The following is a 20,718-nucleotide window of genomic DNA, read 5'->3' as shown; positions in this document are numbered from 1 at the left end:
GGTTTCAGTTTAGAAAGAGTTCATATATTTTAATCATCTCATTAATTTTAAGGAAAACATAATTTCCATATGAGATAAACTAAATTTCATTTAATTGTTTCATCTTTTATATTTTGTCAGCCTATCTAATTTGAAAACAGTAAATAGTCAAATAGGTTTTGAATTAAATAATATATACTGTGATCAATTCATTTAAACTCTCTTATGTGTGCACATGTTGCTTCCCCTAATTTTTTCATGTTTACAAATTTATACACATGGTATTGACATATTTATACACATTCATTGACATATATTTCTTATAATTGATGACTAGATTTTTATTCTGGTAGAATTAATAGACATAATTATGTGTAATTTCTCTCCTACAATTATGGTAAGTACATAAACAGGTGGGACAAGTCTAATGAATCACAGTATCGTACATTTCCTTTTTTTCTTCCCAAGACGTCGTCTTTCTTTCTTGTAATCTGGGGGCTGTTGCCTGTAAAAATAAAATCCAATGGTTCTTATTAATGTTTATTAATTATAGGATAGCAATCACAGTATCATGGTGATGTGGTACAGATTGTTTGTTTTTATATGATCATTCTCTAATTGTTTGTTTTTATATGATCATTCTCTAATTGTATGTTTTTTATATGACCATTCTCTAATTGTAATTTACAGTTTAAAAAGCCATGGTCAGATAAAACCTCCATGGAATAACTTATTGTCAAAATATACTGTAGGTTCATATAGATTCTACTACTGTAATGAGTGTGATACAATATATGTCATGTGAATTTTTTTCTATAGTACTGGACAGGATAAAACTTTCTCATGCCAAGTATTTCTTTATTTGAAACAAAGATAAATTCTGCACATTTTTTTGAAAATTGCAAATTTAACAAAGACTAATCGGGGAAAATCAATGGTGGTATTACACCTATAGGGTTAAAACCATCATTTTTTAATTTGTAGCGCACAACGTAAATTTCCACGAACCTGTATGTTTTATTGACGTCATAAATAAAACTCTACAGAGACGCATTGTCAACGTCATAAACAAGGTGATATACGGTCAGTGACTGCATATCACATATGAATATAAGGTCAATGCAATTTGACTGCTCAAATAGCACAGCTGAAGTATATATATATATATATAGATACAAGGTGTTTCAACAACTGTAGGTATTACAAAAACCTTGTAACTTATTCCTTGGAAATCTAAAACTTATACAGCTAATAAAAGTACATTTTTATTCAAATCCACTTCTATATTGACTAACCTTATAACTCTAACCAATTCATGGAAGGCCAGATCCACATTTAGGTTCTCTTTAGCACTAGTTTCTAAGTATGGAATCTGAAATTAGTATAAAGTAAATATTAAAGTGATTTCAGCTAAGTAGATATCAATAAGAATATACATTTACATACTTTATGAGTTCTTTTATCAACAGTCAGAACAGTTCCCTAATGTCCATGGACAAAATATGTATCTATTATAAGCTAATATCATTAGACCGTTGGATTTCCTGTTTGAATGGTTTTACACCAGTCATTTTGGGGGCCCTTTATACCTTGCTGTTAAGTGTGAGCCAAGTCTTCTTGTTGAAAGCCGTACTTTGACCTATAATGGGTTGACCTTACAAATTGTGACTTGGACGGAGAAATGTCTCATACCAGATCTTCTGATATCTATTAGATGAACTGCAGCACTCTTTAAATTTCACTCCTGTTACTGGGTTGCCGTCTTAACAACACTATCTTCATCTCCATTTAATTTTAGTGAATTAATTCATATTTTGAAATGTCAGGAACATTTTACCCACCTAGAATAATAGGATTCGATTTCAAGGAAAGAAATCAAATTTGAGAAGTTATTGTTGAATTAGACTGTAAGATAGGTATAAAAATGGACATTTAAATGTGAAGCCATATCTCTCCCGGCATCCTCAGAAACTGAGAAGTTATCGTTGAATTAGACTGTAAGATTGGTATAAAATACTGACCCTTAAATGTGAAGCCATATCTCTCCCTGCCTCCTCAGATACTAAGAAGTTATTGTTGAATTAGACTGTAAGATAGGTATAAATACTGACCCTTAAATGTGAAGCCATATCTCTCCCTGCCTCCTCAGATACTGAGAAGTTATTGTTGAATTAGACTGTAAGGTTGGTATAAATACTGACCCTTAAATGTGAAGCCATATCTCTCCCTGCCTCCTCAGATACTGAGAAGTTATTGTTGAATTAGACTGTAAGGTTGGTATAAATACTGACCCTTAAATGTGAAGCCATATCTCTCCCTGCCTCCTCAGAAACTGAGAAGTTATTGTTGAATTAGACTGTAAGATAGGTATAAATACTGACCCTTAAATGTGAAGCCATATCTCTCCCGGCATCCTCAGAAACTGAGAAGTTATTGTTGAATTAGACTGTAAGATTGGTATAAATACTGACCCTTAAATGTGAAGCCATATCTCTCCCTGCCTCCTCAGAAACTGAGAAGTTATTGTTGAATTAGACTGTAAGATTGGTATAAATACTTACCCTTAAATGTGAAGCCATATCTCTCCCTGCCTCCTCAGAAACTGAGAAGTTATTGTTGAATTAGACTGTAAGATAGGTATAAATACTGACCCTTAAATGTGAAGCCATATCTCTCCCTGCCTCCTCAGAAACTGAGAAGTTATTGTTGAATTAGACTGTAAGATTGGTATAAATACTGACCCTTAAATGTGAAGCCATATCTCTCCCTGCCTCCTCAGAGACTTTCCTCAGATTAACCAAGTCTACTTTATTGGCACACAGAATCATGGGGTAGTCATCTCTACAAATCAGAAACAGTCCAAATAAACTCAAATTGTTTATTTGTGAAACAAAAGTGTATGTTTATAAGCAATAAACCCATGAATTGATTGATTGTTGGTTGTTTAACTTCCTGTGCACATGGATAACCAAAAAAAGTTTGAGACAGATGGACATATTGGAATACTTTCAGCTTCAAAGTATGAACACATCCATAATATGTTATAATTAGTAGCCTGTTTTTTGAGTGGTTGCTGTTTCTTGCTGTTCATCAAATTTGTTTTTCATTTATTGTATTGTAGTTTGCTTTTGTGTTGTTAAAATGGACGTGATACTTAACTCCAAAACATACAAATGAACTTAAATTTAAAATCATACAAGTCTTACAGAGGCTTCTGACTTGGGACAGGCGCAAAAATGTTGCAGTGTTAAGCATGTTTTGTTAGCAAAATAATAAGAATATTCAGAGTAAATAAGAGATATCAGAGTTAACCAAACCATAATCAGGTTGTTGACAATAAAATACATATACATACCGATCCTTTACACGAAGGATTTGTGTATGAAAACTTGGTACATTCTCATAGCTTTGTCTATCTGTTACTGAATACACTAACAGGAAGCCATCACCCTTCCGCATGTATTGTTCTCTCATAGCACTAAACTCTTCTTGTCCGGCTGTATCCAGTACTTAAAAGAAACATAATCAAACTATATCATCCAAACTCTAACAATCAACATGTGTAAAAACATCAATGGTTGCAATTGTAAATTATATTGTATAGAAAGAATTTTATGTTATGATGTGCATTAACATTTACATCCCAGCTCCTTTGTTCTAACAGGGGTGATCTGAGCCGGATCACCCTTACCAGATCACCCCAGTTTGAGTTTCTTTGTTATGCATGCTTTCCTTTGTTCTGTAACATTTTGGCGGGAATGTCAAATCCACTATAAAACTTATAATTAATTATACGGAAAAGACTAACTATCAAAATGTAGGTAGAAAAAATCCAGTGTATACGCTGGGATTCGAACTCAAGACCTTTGGCATATCAAGTCACGACACAAACCACTACACCAGGACAACTGGATACGAATTATCAATAATTTAACATACTTAAAGGAAGCAAGATATTTTTATAAGTGGGGCGAGTTGGCAGACCTTTATGCAGTGGGGTTTAAACCCTTTTCGTTAATAAGTGAGTTGTCAGACTGATTGTTCAATTAGATTTTACACTTTTTCAAAAGTGGGGCGAGTCGGTAAACAAGAGTGGGGCGATTTTTTTATAAAGTGGCGATATAGTGTGGACCGATTGGCCAGGGAGGGGGACGAGTTGGCATTGTTTGATATAGACTCATCGTGTTCGGGGGTCATAAAGGGTATACATCATATAATAATATATAGAGTATACTATAATGGCTGTGTGGTGTTCTAAACTAGATTTTATGAATTGTAAATGTTTTTTTCGTCTAATCTAAAACAGCTGGGATGTAAAATAGTTATCCCACTCGGACTTTGTGTGTCAGTAGTAGATCACCCTCTGGCCTCCCGCCATCGAGGTGATCTTACACTGACAGACTGCGTCTTTGTGGGATAACTATTAATGACATTCATACTTTCTCTAGAGAGAGGTTCCAAGTAAAACAATATTTGCATACAAGCAGAAAAGAGTTAAAATGATGACAGAAATTGACATTGTCATTAAGTTATATCATACCTGCAGGAATTTAAAGAAGTATACATGTTAGTGAAATATTAGATACTATATCATAAAAGGGTTATTGTCCCTCACAGTATGTCTTATTGCATTCAAAAGTTGTACATTTTGCTATACTGTTCTACACAATGTTCATCAATATCAATGCAATAACCCAGTATTATTCATTGTTAATCAAATAGATATATTGTCTAAATATTGTATCTTGGTCTAGAAAGTTACATATACTTCAATAAATGAACTTGTTAATGTAAAGATCTGTTTAAAGTGACCTTACATATAAGACTACACAAACAGAGGTAAAGGTTAATTATGACATGATTGGCTTTATAAATTATGTGACAAATTCATTGAAATTGTAGATTTTAGTTTTTTGGGAAAACTTTTATAATTTTGTTATAAGTATCTCATAACCTACTTATGACATAAGACTTTAGACTGACTAATTAAATGACAATTTCATGCCTTGTAAATTTATTGTCGCTCCAAGGCATTTGTACAAGGTATGTACTTTAAAACCAAGAAAAAGAATTTAGATGCACACATAGATCATGTCCAGACATTGAGACATTAATTAAGCATACATGTACTCAGTTAGTCAGTTTACAGTCATACATGTGGGGCAATGCATGGCCGTATTCCCATATGGCCAGAGTGAGACATTAATTAAGCATACATTTACTCAGTCAGTCAGTTTACAGTCAAACCTGTGGGGCAATGTATGGCTATATTCCCGTATAGCCAGAGTGAGACATTAATTAAGCATACATGTACTCAGTATTAAAGCCAGTTTACAGTCAAACCTGTGGGGCAATGTATGGCTGTATTCCCATATGACCAGAGTGAGACATTCAATATAATTACGGGAACAGAGATAGGGTTATTATGTCAATAAGAAAGCAACCCAACAACACAAATAATCAAAGTCCTCTAGAAGTCTTCAACTATATATAGATGTAGATATCTATCATGTGTCAAGCCAATTAACCCTTTCCCATTTACATTGTCAGTGTAACAGTTTTCTGAACAATTTTTTACATACAGATGTGGTTAAAGGCTCAAACAAAGATCAGCTATGTGATCGTTTCAATCTTTAATGTGCAGTAAACTTCAATAATTTCTTTAAAATGTTAATTTGCCTCTTAAAGACAAGTGCATTTCAGAACAATTTTTTTTATCACAACTGCATGTACATCATTGACTCCCAGCTGCTGTTCCCAAAATTTACGGTCATTAATTAGAACTAAAAATTTAAGGAAAAGTAAAAAGTTCTACAACTGTGTAAAGTTTATCAATATCCATTTAGACCTTTAGGAGCTGAGTTCGCAAGGCACATGTCCATGATAACAGATGAATCAGCACTTTTATCTAAATTTAAGTCGACAAAGACATGGCTAAAAATGAAAAAGACCTACATACAAACAACAGTACGAAAAAAACTACATAGAAAAATAAAGACTGAGCAACACAAACCCCACCAAAACTGGGGGTCATCTCAGGTGTTCCCGTAAACATATTCTGCTCCACATATGGCACCTGTCATGTTGCTCATAATATTAAGCTTCCCACAAAAATGTTAAGAGCTGTTTAATGTCTTAAGTATTGCATATGAGTCACAGGTGAGACAATAATCCGAAATCAATGCTAAAAATAATTCTGACATGATTTCAACAGACATAATAACTGCCAACAACATTATGGTTCAAACTGATTGAACTGGTATATACTTATTATAAATCTTAGAATTATATATATCTATAACTTGATTTACAACTCTTAACAAAATTGGAAAATTGCTTCTGCTCCACTATAGTGGTATTTCACACAAGTAACGGATAAAACCAGAGAATACTAGTTGTATAAAATAGGACAATATTCCTGAGAATACACCTGCTAAATTACACCTACTTCAAGTAGTGGTATATATATATTAAAAATCAGCAATAGGCCAAAGAGTAGTACATTTCTTTAGGACAATAAATGCCAGTTAAAAATTGGACCTGCACTGTCTCAATGATATTTTTACACATGGGGTGTACTTCTTATGGGGCAAATTACAAGCAGGACTTGAACTGGGTTTAACAGCTTCATACCTAATAGTTTTTAACCTTTTTCAACTGGACCAAATCACTACTTCACTTTAAAATTCATTACCCAAATTTTTAGTGTAATTTCGTCCCCTACTTGTTACATTTTATGTACATGCATTTGAGATATTAACCATGAAGAAATAAATATGGAAAGATGCCAGGAAAGAATAAGAACAAAAATAGTGGCAGATACAGGGGGGTTTTCCTGAGGTTGGACCCCCCTTTTTTCAACTATCAATGTGTTTGAATTGGGTCATATGGTTGGAACCCCCCCCCAACTTAATCCACATTTTAAAACTGGCTGGATTTGCCCCTGTAAATTGTAAGTTATACATGAACAACAAAAAACCAAAGGACAATACATATAACTGTGTTCCTGGACCAGTACTGTAACAAAGTCAAGTGTTCATTTTCCAGTACATGTTGGATGGCGAGTTGTCTCATTGGCACTCATACATGTCCGATGTACAAAAATGTACCACATCTTCTTATATCTATCAACAAGATTACATTAACCAGTCACTTTACTTCAGTGCCTTCACCATGTTCTCTTGTGGGACAAATGGGGAATTTTAGGAATTGAAAATTAAACTTCTAGACTATTTGACTAAAATATTGTTTTTTGGTTTTTTGCTGGTCACTTTAACATGTTTAAGAAGTTTTCACCCCAATTTTCAGTCCAGTTCAAAATGACAAAAGTAATGTACATAATAATCTAATAGCATATAAATGTTACAAATCATAGTGTATTGTTTTGTGTGTATGAATGTCATAATGCCCATCAAGGAGCCTTAATAGGAAGAATATATGTTCTTATTCTTATTCTACATGATTGAAAGTAAACACCAAGACTTGAGGTTAAGTAAGTTAAGATATTGCCCTAAAGACACTTCAGGTGTGAATAGCTAATATTCCTAATACAAGGAAATGTATGTCACCTATCCCACAACTTCCTTTCTATAATGAATCTCTTTTGTTAGAATGAATATGAACCCTAACTTCCCGTTTAATAGTATCACGCAATATTAAATACAAATGCATGACACAAATATTAAATAGATTTGTACCATGACACTATTTAATTTTTGTTAACTTGAAAAATTTAAAATGCTGAGATATTTAAATCTTTATCTCCGCTTTTTAATAAAAATCAATGACAAAAATTAATCATAAAGCAGTCTTCATTTAACTGATATGTTTACATAAAAAGATATGAAATGTTCTCTTAGGACAGGATGTTGATAATAAAGTCTTTTCACTACCAGTTTTTAAATCTCTTATTTGCTGATCTCAAAATTTGTCAAGGTTCAAGTTACACACCTTTTTAGGAAAAATTTAAATAAATAAATTATGGATATTTACTTAGGAATCATACTAGTCTTATCGACCTGGCCTTGTGCGTCTCCTTTTATTTATTTTTAATACTTATTGGTTAAGATATATAGTAACAATTAAAGTTTAATGGTACTAAGGTACTGATGGTGATTGTACTCTTACAATTGTTGTCAAGTGATGTACTTATCATTTCAAAAAATCCAATTAGTTAGTAGGAGCACTATTCAAATACATTGTACATACAGGTACAAGTGTTGAGATCAATGGACTTCTTATTAAAGAAAATCTAGAGGTACTGAAAACTGTCAGAACTTATATCTATGTTTTGAACTCCTGAAAACTTTCTATAAACATGTAATACAGATATGTTTAATTGTATTCAACTTATTCAGAATGTCTATTTGTCTTTTATTATTTCATATCATATTATTAATACTTTTTTTTACAGATATATGCTTAAAAAGGCTTTAAAAGGCTCTGGTTATGGATAAAAGATCTTAAATAAAGGTCATTATATATTGTCACAATTTCAAATAAATTCTACAGCAAAATAAGTATAAATATATATATACAATGTACAGACTGACATCCAAAATTACTTTACTTACCATACATGGACATTATACAAATGTACAAGTATGGTAAATAAAGTCATTTTTCTCCAGCATACTCAAAACTTTACTGAGCAGAGGCTCCAGAATCTTATTAAGTACAATATATATATATCTTTTTAAGTTTTAGTTCCTTTTAAAGTGAAAACAGTGATTACTTTTGTTTTATTGGGTCTAAAGTAGCTGTCCCTAATCACTAATTGACTATATAGCTGGTATGCTTTTCTGTCAGTTTAAAATGAAAAGAAATATTATTAAAGCTGATAGTGGCTTCATAATGCCATATATATGTAGTGTGAGGAATTACAGAAATTATCTAAGAAATATTTTTATTTCATTTTAATGACACATAGAAAAATTTAGAGACAATTTCTGATTGACATTCTTGATGTTATGTTATGCTGGGGGATATTTGTAATTGAGTGTTTAAATGTCATTTCTAATTATATGGGTGGTTTAATTCTAAATGAAGTCCATCTAACGTGAGTATTTACATGTACTTTATAACACCAAGGACATTTATTTTGTACATGAGATAGTGTATCATTATAAACATGATAAACCTCAACATACATGTATCATAACATTCACCCATGACCAATGTAAAAAGTATTAAATTATCAAGCTGTCAACACTTTACATTTTGTACATTAATTAACGAATTGAAATGATTAAGATTTATATAATTTGATAAGAAAGTTTGGACCCCCATTTCTTCATTGTTACACTCTGTCTGTCCTAGTTATATGAAGCGTTTAACTACCTATGGTCATCTCTTGCTTTATACATTGTAAGCAGACAATAAAATACTTCATTGATGATAATCTAAAGTAAATGTCTACCACAGTTGGAAATTTTATCACAAAATCATTTAAACATGTCCCACAGTATAAATTTATGGACTATAAGATGATGACAGTTTTATGGTCAGCTTATAACTGAAATATACAAACATTTGATAGACCCATAACAATACAAAGGTTTTAATGTCCTGGGACTAACAACTTTATGTGTCCTGATGACAGTCATTTACATGTCACAATCAAATTCAATTTATATTTTACACCATTTGAATGATATATACAGACATGAAACAAACTACAATTCAAACAAGCAGGACTACATGTAGCAATGGGTCACCAGTGAAAGAATATTCAGTCTGCAAAAATTCTCCAGTCCCCATAGCCCCATACCTGCCAACTGTCACTTTTTGCGGGGGAATTCCCCCATGGAAGCTCCCAAATTGAAATTTTGAAAGAGCAATTTTGTCAACAATTTTAAACAAAACAATTAATTTTACAATGACATCAGGCTAATAAAAGTATGAAGAAGCCAAAAAACAACATTAAAATGTATTTGATGGCCCCCTTGAATTTTTTTTAGGACTATGACAGCCATCTTGCACGCAAAACCCCCATGGGCATTTTGAAAAGTTGGCAGGTATGAGTCCCCCTAAAAATCAGATGGTCTTCCCCTGAAATCTGGGGTCATTCTTTTAAACAAAATATAGTTTTAACTTTACCCTTAAAGGAAGGCAAAAATATCTTAGATACAATGATGAATGTATAGCAAGATGGAAGATTTTAGACCTGGGAAAGGAATGTTTACCCACATCTAATATGGAATTAAGGTGGATATAGATATTAAGGCCATTATATTTTTGAGTTTATTCTTTTTAATAGGGTTCATGAAAGTACAAAAATATAAATAGTAAGCACAAAAAAGGAATATTCTCTTAAGCTTGGGGAGGGGAGGGGGTTAATAAATCATTGAAAAAGGAATTAAGGAATATGGCTAAAGCCAAAATTTTCATTGCAAAAAAGAAATGAGAGTGACATCTGATGCAATGTTGTACTGATTATAAATTTGTACCTGAATGGCTAGAACAATGTCCCTATAATCATCTATGCCATGATGGGTCATATCTATAATCTATATGAACCTTGTCAACTGTTATTGATCACCTTTAATAAGCTTCTTACCATCTAATATACACATCTTGCCATCGATTTCTGTGTGTTGAATGTACGAGTCTTCTATTGTAGGATCATAATCCTCTACAAACATCTTTTGAAAGAACTGGATGGTGAGAGCTGATTTTCCCACGCCTCCATCTCCAACCACAACAATCTTGTAAGACATTAATTCATGCTTAGACATCACTGGATTTAGTTCTTAATATTTAATCATCTATAGAGAAGATCATTCCTTTCCAGTCTTTTGACTTTGTTTTTGTTGCTGAAGCTGGTAGGCGTCGTTGGTTACGATTCTCTGTCCGCAAAATTAAAGTCTGTTTTCTTAATTTGATATCGTAATTATCACACCTTGTCAGATTAGTCTACAAAACAATATATTTGTTATCATAGTTTCTAGTCATAACTACATTGACACGCGTCTTTCTGTTGTCTAATTCAACGCACTTTGGTCCTTAGTGCGACAACATGTGATTTATGAAAATGAAGAAAATGGCCGCTTTAAGAAACGTTGTATATTTAACGCGATCGTTCATTGGTCGTTTATTTAAAGGTCGTCCCAGTTCTCTGTCATGATTAGTTATTATTTTTAGAATTAAATCCCACCACGTTTTGTTTGTTTACAAATATTATTAACCTACATCTTAACCGCTACCTGTCCATTTTACAGTAACACGGCCGACACTCGGCTAACCGAGAGATTGGTCGGTTAATCTATATTGAGTATGCGGCTATATGGGAGATTGGTCTGTTAATCGGGTTGGTTATACGTCTGTTAAGAGTAAAATGCACAATTTTATGTTAAACTCTATTAAATATACAGATTTTTGGTATATTATAAGAACCAAATCAAAAAAAGAAAAGTGTCTGACAAAATGATATTTATCATAGAATATTTTCCACCTGTAAAAACATTTCATAGTCTACGCAGTTTTCAGTAAATCTAAAAGGCGTCGCGCAAGTATGTATAATTTATGCTTATATGCATAGCAATTTTATTAATAAAAGGCGAAATAAACAATTTTATATATCATTTAAAGGACACAAAATAGTACTTTGGTTCTAAAAAATAAATTGATAATAGTAAATATTTCATAATTGTAATATAACGTGAATAATACCACGTTTTAGTGAAAATTATGGGAATACAGTCTGTTAATGGGTTGGACAATTGAAATTGTGTCAGTTAAGAGTTATTTAGCCAAGGTAATAGTTTTGCTACCTTTGTATTTTTAAGAGTTATTATCCACGGCAATAGTTTTGCTACCTTTACATGTTCCCATTGAAAAAGTTAAGAGGGAGATGTTCTTGAGTAAAAAAAAAATGACAATACGGTACAACAGTATCCTTCTAGTAAGAGCATTTTTTTTACTTTCTTCGCATTTTATTGAAGGGTGTGTCACTTCAATATTATATATAGCGTGATATGGATTGGCCGCTGGAATATGCATGAATTTATTATTAACGTTTTCAATCAGCCTTAATTTTTATATCTGTTCAAAGTAGCACGTTCTCAAATCCGACTGAAAGTGTCTTTCTAATACAACACGGAACATATAACTTGCTGTCGTTCTCATACATGTATGTACATGATATTTGTCACTGAAAGTTAAACTCTTATTCTTCAGCATCATCCAATTGGTTCTTTTCTTTTATTACTTAATCATATGTTGTTTTCAAATCATTCTAAAGAAGTAAATGGAAAGGAGCGAATGCAGCTACATTTGGTTAACTTAAGTTTTAATTCATTTTATTCCGTTTAGTTCCTTTCTACAGAAGTGCAGAGGAGAACTGCAGTTGTCCGCATGTAACCTTCTAGCATTTGTCACCAATATGAGTACATCGCAATCCGTAACTGTTTCAACACCCAGGGGTGTTTCATGTCTGTATTATAAACAATTATTATTTTTTTCTCTCCTTTTTTAGCAATGCATCACTCTCTACTGTCCTAATCGACTATTCTATATTCTGCGTCTCCATCCAGATTTTCCAGATCCATGAGGGTCCGGATGGGGGGTGTTGTTAATTTCTTTTCAGATTGTCTAAAAGCCGACATACTTTGTGACGTCATGTTATGAATTTCATGATATTGTTTATAAAGGACTTGAGCCAAATCTATTGAACAAACCTTACCTCTCTAACTCAAACTTTGAATTTAATTACAAAACTTAGAATCAGTGACCATTCATTATTAATTGAAAAAGGAAGGCATTTTAAAATTCCTCGCGAAGAGAGACTTTGCAAAAAATGCAAAGTACTAGATGTAGATGATGAGAAACATTTCTTAATAAATTGTTCTCACAATTAAAATATTAGATAAACATATTTTAATTGCATTAACAGAGAAAGTAATTCATTTGCTAATCTCACTGACAATGACAAAGTTATATATATATATACTTAACCCATCAACACCAACACAAGTGAATAAACTAGGACCCTTTATAAAAACAAAGTCTATGGAACTGTGGACAGGGGACCCTTTAATATTTACCTGAATTTGTATATATATATTGAGTTACTTAGTTATTGTCTTTATTTGTTTTTGTTGTTGTTATATTTATTATATGTCACAAACTGTAAAGTTTATATGGCAATAAAACTTTAAATTGAATTGAATTTGAATTGTTAAAAGTTTTATACAAAAAATCTTCAAATATATTAGATGTAAAAAAAAAAAACTGAAAAGAAATAAAATAACAATTTATGTGTTGTAAATGTATAGGACACAATATGAGATCTATAAAATTCAAACAATATCAAATGACGATTTTGATACAAATATGGTTGGTAATTAAAGATATAACAGTTATAGCCTATGTATGAGGTCAATACAGGATATATCGATCCAAAGTAGTATATCGACCTCGGACTTCGTCCTCAGTCAATATACTTCTTTCGGGTCAATACATCCTTGTATCGCCCTCATTCAACGGCTATAATTGTTTATTATTCCACTGTTTATACACATTGCTAGTTTAATCAAAATGAATATCTGATTGGTTAAGACTATCCCACGTGTCATTGAACAAATCTTCATATCTCCCTCAGGCACGGGAAATAAATGTATATTATTCTTTCTCTATTCTTTATATTTTAGCATCCAAATATATTTTATTCACTCATGTTTAGTTACATTACGACGTTTATCTCTGATTTATATACTGGTTACCAATGTAGATGACAAATTTGTGTCATTCATAACAATTAAACAGAATCCACATTATGTATGCGACCATTCTTGGATGAAATTAATAGAATGAAATTCTAAACAGTGTGGTTGTGGCCATTGATTGACACATTAAACTCATCCATTGACTGGGACAATTTAGGTGAACGTTTGTATGTAACGACCATTGCTCACTGTGTACTTTTTAAAGACACTTAAACTATGGGGTCACCAAAGGTTCTCAACACCTTAATAAAGTAATTCGAAAAAATTAATCAGAAATAACACGATGTTTTGATTTATATCAATTATATAAATCAAAACATAAAGGTTATTTCTGATTAATTTTTCGAATTATTATATAATTAAAGGCGTTAAGAAACCTTGGTGACCCCACAGTTTAAATGTCTATCGTAGGTACGTCGTGAACAGTGGTCGTTACAGACAAACGTTCACGTAAATTGTCCCAGTCAATGAATGAATTTAATGTGTCAATCAATGGCCACAGCCACACTGTTTTGAATTTCATTCTATTACTTTAACATTACACTTTTTGAAACCATTTTTATCAATTTTCAATTTCCATTGTCTGAACTGTTCATTGTTCATGTGTTGTTATCGTATATTTTATGTTGCATTGCTCATTTGTTGTTTTCGTATATTTTAGCCGCTCGTCTTGAGCCTACCCATTTGATCCGATAACAGCCATATAGTAATAAATTTATACGTTTATTGCCATTCATAACTCTTAACAGACCAATTAACAGACCGGGTTTCATACATCCGACCCATTAACAGACCAGGTTTTAAATAAAGATTGATTTATGTCACCAAAATACAGATTTTCGTGTAGATTTTTCACACAAAGATATCAATATGGTTAACAAACATAATGCCTGTCTTTTCTCGATGTTCAAAATATCGCATGCAAGTTAATTCAACCAACGTTTCATTTTGTGTACATTGTGTGTGTGTAAAATGTGTATAAATTTATTGATGAGTAACCCGCCTTTTCGTTTTATAGATCGTACATCGAAGCTAGAAAAATAATGATTACACCACTGGATTCAGTATATTGAGTTGTTTTGTTAGACATCAATAATGTTTATGAAAAAAATATATTTAAAAAGTTATACAATGAAACATGCTGAACTTTCAATGATTTTGTCGATAACACCTGATTAACAGACTTTAGCCAACCCGATTAACAGACCAACCGCCGATATAGCCGCATACTCAATATAGATTAACCGACCAATCTCTCGGTTAGCCGAGTGTCGGCCGTGAGTAAGTCATGGTTAATAATAACCAATGATTATATAATATTGGTACCACGAAAAATGATAATGAAACTAATAAAAAATATATAAATGAATAAAATGTGAATAAGGGATTCACGTTCGCCTCTTTCATTTTCGCACGCTTGCACTCCGAATTTTGTAATCGAGTTTTGGTAAGTGTAGACAAGGACTAGATCGGTCACAAAATTTGTTTTTGGAAGTTTCTAATGAAAATTAAGAAATTCTGACAACGTTTTTTTTTTTTTTTTTATGTTGAATTAATTTTAAGCATGCTTAGCAAGTTCTAAAAAAACTTTAAAAAAATAAATCATTGTTTCTAAAAAATGAGATTCTAACTATTTTTTTGTTTACAAATCTTAATCATGTTTTGGTTAGTGTATTTGTTTTTTTCTCATTTTTTTCAAAATAAAGTGAGATTTAACGTTTTTTTTTCCCTACTGAATAATTATATAAGTGTGTCACTTAATTTATCCATCCACAGCTATAACTTTATATTTCCAGACTGTTTTTTGACTTCCCTACACGTACTATTTAAAACATGCTAAATCCGTCAAGATTGAGTGTTTTGTACCTATCTATTGAGTTCAGTATTTTACCACTTGAACTGATTTTTAAAGTTCGTTATGTTTGAGACCCCGAATATAACAGTGCTTGATGATTGGGGTCCAGTATGACAGCTAGTGCTCAAGATAATTCACGTCGACGAGGTAAATGGTTTGGGCCATTCACACGTGTGTGATATTTTACGGGAACTTTGCTAATTTAAAGATTCACACCATTACAAATACATGTACGTGACAAAAAAATGAACAACGTTATCAATTCAAATTAAATACTCTGATTAAAGTAGTAGGATTCTTTAAATGTTTCTCCTGGGTGATCTACGACCATTAAATACCTATTGATCTTAAATAATTGATCCGCCTTATGAAATAAAGACATATCTCTGATTTAGGCCTCTTCTGCTAACACGCATTGAAGTTAAATCTGATTATCTTGATTTAGGAAAATAATCTGTAAGTCGAATGGTAAGAATGCAATACTTTATAACGCCTGATTTGTACTTCTTTGAACCAACATGTTATCGTCATCATATCAACATGGGTTTAAACATATGTGTCTCCCTCTGTGTTTTCGTATCTTCAAGTATAGATGTACGTTTAGACCATCTTTGTTAGTAAAATGTTTGATTGTTACATGCTGTTTGACTTTCTCTGTATATTTGAAATCTCATCTATATTATAATGATGATGATCATATGGTACTGGGAACAGTATATATATGTTCCTGTGTGGTATGACTACTAATAAAAGTACTACATTCACCAGAAACTAAATAACGAGGATGTAAACAACTATATATATATATATAGAGAGAGCACATGCACATCACAAATGTCGTGGGGCTAAAGATGATTGGTTTGCGCTCAACCCTTCCTCTTATCCAGGACAGTAGTCGTGTAACAGCACAGCGAAAAGGAAACGAAAGAACAGCTGTAAAATTCTTGAAACATTAAAGAAATTTCTACATAATTAAAAACAAAAAAATCACACAAAAAAACCCCCAAAAAAACACACACACACACACACACACAAGAAGAAGACAAAAAACACAAGGTACCGATTTAGTGTACTCGCAGCTAAATATGGTTAGTACAAAGTCAACTTCAACTCTCTTAACTCTTTACTAATAAATGATCATGTTCCCCAAAAATAAAATCTAAATCACACAAAGAATATAGCGTATAGACATCCAGTGAAAACATGGCATTGTGCATGCAATGCCAAAATATAAATATCAAAAAGATGTAGGATCAAACGTATACATAACTGATGATAAATGGACATTCACATTTACTAAAGGTTTAATTAATCAAAAGCAAAATTATGAAATACAGTGTTTAATGATCAAAGATATAACTATATTGTTTACTTGATAACGTATTCGAAGGATCGATATGGACCATAACCAAATATAAGGCCCCTATAAACAACATGAACATAACTATCATGCTATGATATCCTGTTTGTAATAAGAATTCTACAGGTCCAATCCAGCTTCCAAACCAACTCTGTGTATCTTCGAAAGAAATAAGTAAACGTTTAAACTATTTTGAGGTATAGAAATCTCCAAAAGTTAACAACAGGGAGCTAAAAAACGTCAATTTTGTCATAAAATTTGTATAGAGTTGCCCGTGTGAAATTGAAATATCCAAAATCTAGAAATGGACAATTATTGTTGTTTGTATTAGATTTATTTGAAATCAACTCCCTAGGTTAAATTTCCGTTAGTTCTTCCGTATCATAAATCAACTTAATATTGAAGAATACTTGATTTTTTTTAGCAAACAAAATATTAACATCAGTATAACGATACGTGTTATTCATTTTTCTGTAAACTGAAAAGACGGATTTTACTGAATGTATTTATAAACTGTGCCTCATATGAACAATTCGAGAACAAGTCTGCAATTGAAGGAGCCCAAATAGTGTCCATATGCATGCCTTGTTGTGAGGAGAAAATTAACAACTTTAGTCATCTCATCACATTTTCTTAAAGTTTATCTAGCATACATTCCTTTTAATTACAAATTAAGAGTTTTCAGAAACTAAGTTTGGTATCCAATTTTTCAAATTAAAGGACCATTTGATGAAATGTAAAACATTATGTGTTTAATAAGATTGCGTGGAAGTGTAATGAAGAGAGTTCAGCAACAAACAGGCATCATGTACAGATCAGATATGCTGATAACTTTATATTTTGGCATTGCATAAGATCATGATTTCTCTGACTGTAAATGACGTCTTTACTCTAAATTCAATGGATTTGTATTGGCTTTCAACTAGCTGCCAGTAACTGCGAGTACTCTGAGATCTGTACTTGGTGTCTTTTTTGTTGTGAGGGATGTATAAATACCCTTCCACGTCCTGTCTGTGTTGTTGTTCGAGATATTCTTCTTCTTTGCATTGATCTGATCAGTTTAACCCTTTTCAACTGATTCTTATAGTTTGTTTATATGTTTGACTGTAACACTACAGTCAATGGATATTGAATGGTTAGCGCCTTCAAAACATGTTTAACTCAGCCATGCATTCTATATGTGCCTATCTCCAGTCGAGAGCCTGTAATTATGTTGTCATTTTTTGCTGTTTCTCATTTTTGTTTTCCGTTTATTGTTTGCACAGTTTGCCTTTACTTCAGTGGTTCCTGTCTATCATATTTGTTTTTCGTAATTTGTTTTGTTATAAATTAAGCCATTAGTTTTCTCAATTGAATAGTTTCCTATTTTTTATGTCGAAGTTTTTATAACTGACTTAATGGTAAGCTTTTTTTCATATTCGAAGGACGTACGGTTGCCAGCAATTGCTTACATCCGCTTCATTTGAACTTTTTCGGAAAGCTGTCTCGTTGGCAATCATACCATATATCATTATTTCTGTACAAATAGTAGGTTCCCTATGCATATCACATCAACATGTTCTCGTACTGATTTAAAGTAATATTTGCCACTGGACGCTTAACACATATCCATTCATGCATCATAAAAGACTATACATGTTTAAGGATCTCAACTAACGAGAGATGAATGAAAGAATAATGTGCAACAGTAACAGCGCAAATATCTAAAGCAAATTTAGCAAATAAGCCCCGCTGTTATGTTTTATTCAGCTTTTAGTACCTTTTGCATATTTAGTTAGTAAGATATATAATAAAATATGTAAAATGATAGAAAATGTACTTATAATAAAATAAATTAAAGCATCAAAATTTGTTTAGAAATAAGAGTCTAATTCAAGCTTAAAAAGAATACAATTTTACCTCTGACTCGGCTATTGTCTACCAATCTATTAATTAACACAGAGCTTAATACTAAATACAAATTCCTGGAGTACAAATAAACTACAGAACTAATGTGGATTTTAAATCATTACTCATCATTTTAAAAGACCGACTTCAAAGTTAATTTTATGTTTAATCCCAAAGGAATTTGCAGGTATTAGAATAACTGATATTCTTAAACAGATTAAATTTCTTAAGTACTAAATAAAAGCGATTACAATCAATCTGTGAAATACTGTTACTACAAAGTAAATGGATTTAACTTCAAAATTTATTTTTCTCAAGTCAGCTTATCTGGTTTATAATACAATATCGTTTGAATACAAAACGTAAACAAAAACATATCTCAAAAATTAATTAAAAATAAAAAAAAAAAATCAAACCGATATGAAAAAGATTTTTAACTTCCTGCAGTATTTAAGGGAAACCAAACTATTGTTTGTCTGATGCTTGATGATAAAATTCAAATAAACGTTTCGCTCTTTGGTAATAGAAATATGCGGTAACGTACAGGGAAAATGCAAAAGACAAACCCAAAAATAAAATAACTAAGGGTGCACATTTATTATTTTACATAATCTGAGAACCGCTTTCAAACAATAGTACGTCTTATGAACAAGCCATTGGCAATTATAACAAGTCTTATTTTCATATCAATCTACATGTATATAAAATATGGACCAAAAGATAAAGGACATACAGCTAAATTAAATGTGCAATTTCATTGTTCGACAAAGTTCACTTACAAATGGGTTCAAACACTGGCTCACTAATTTCAAACTCCTCTTAGCATCGCTTAATAAAAATTCATATCCCATTGAAGATAAACAATTGGGTATGATGTTCAGAGCTAATGTTCATTTTATGTTTAGTAGATTGAAAGTTACATGTAGATAAGTAACTACGGAACACCGAATACATCGGAACAATGGTCACACCGGAACAACACTTTTCATCACAGTGTAATACTGACAATAATAGAACAACACCGTTTCTCACAGAACAATACTGTTATCTCTGTATAGTACTGACCAATTGATACAACACTTCATTACAGTTTATTACAGAAAACTTGGGAACAGCGCTGTTCACCGCAATTTAATACTAGACACACTGGAACAGCACATTCTCCACAGTCTGATGATGAACACACCGGAATAGCACTGTTCAGAATTGTAATACTGAACACGTTGGAACAACAATATTCACCATAGTTGATACTGACCATACAGCATGATGATTATTACAGCAATGATTACTACACTTTGATACTGAACACATTAGAATAACACTGTTCAAACAAGTATAAACTGTACAAAGTGGAACAGTAATGACCACACCAGTATAACACTGTCTACAACAGCACAATTCTGACCACATCGGAGCAGCACTATTCACCACAATATAAAATTGATCACACTGAAACACACTGTTTACCCCATTATGATACAAATAAAATTGAGAATGGAAATGGGACATTGGACTAGCACTGTTAATCACAGTTTAATACTGAACACATTGTAACAGCACTTTTCACCACACTATAATACTGAACACACTGTTCACCACAGTATAATACTGAGCACACTAGAACAACTCTGTTCACCAAATTATAATGCTGAACACACTGCAACATCACTCTTACCCATATTAAATACTGAAAACAGTAGAAAAGCACAGTTCACCACAGTATAATACTGAACACACTAGAACAGCAATGTTCACCACACTATAATACTGAGCACACTAGAACAACACTGTTCACCACACTATAATACTGAACACACTGGAACAACACTGTTAACCACAATATAATACTGACCACCCTAAAACAACACTGTTCTCCATAGTTTAATACTGAACACACTGGAACATCATAG

The 20,718-nt window shown here is 32.1% G+C and overlaps 1 protein-coding gene across 1 annotated transcript; it reads right to left on the bottom strand.

Annotated features, from left to right (window-relative positions):
• Window positions 1–259: 259 nt before the first annotated feature.
• On the bottom strand, window positions 260–11,022 carry LOC143065363 (ras-related protein M-Ras-like). Its single transcript, XM_076238894.1, has 5 exons — window positions 10,538–11,022; window positions 3,335–3,488; window positions 2,721–2,820; window positions 1,275–1,351; window positions 260–484 (listed from the first exon to the last, which is right to left on the bottom strand). The coding sequence occupies exons 1-5, from the start codon at window positions 10,713–10,715 to the stop codon at window positions 412–414; spliced, it is 582 nt and encodes a 193-aa protein (XP_076095009.1). The 5' UTR covers window positions 10,716–11,022; the 3' UTR covers window positions 260–411.
• Between the last annotated feature and the right edge of the window lie 9,696 nt (window positions 11,023–20,718).

The sequence above is a fragment of the Mytilus galloprovincialis genome, chromosome 2 (assembly GCF_965363235.1).
Source record: "Mytilus galloprovincialis chromosome 2, xbMytGall1.hap1.1, whole genome shotgun sequence".
NCBI lineage: Eukaryota > Metazoa > Mollusca > Bivalvia > Mytilida > Mytilidae > Mytilus > Mytilus galloprovincialis.
The sequence above is the reverse complement of the archived record's forward strand: the minus strand, read 5'-3'. Positions and strand labels throughout refer to the sequence as shown.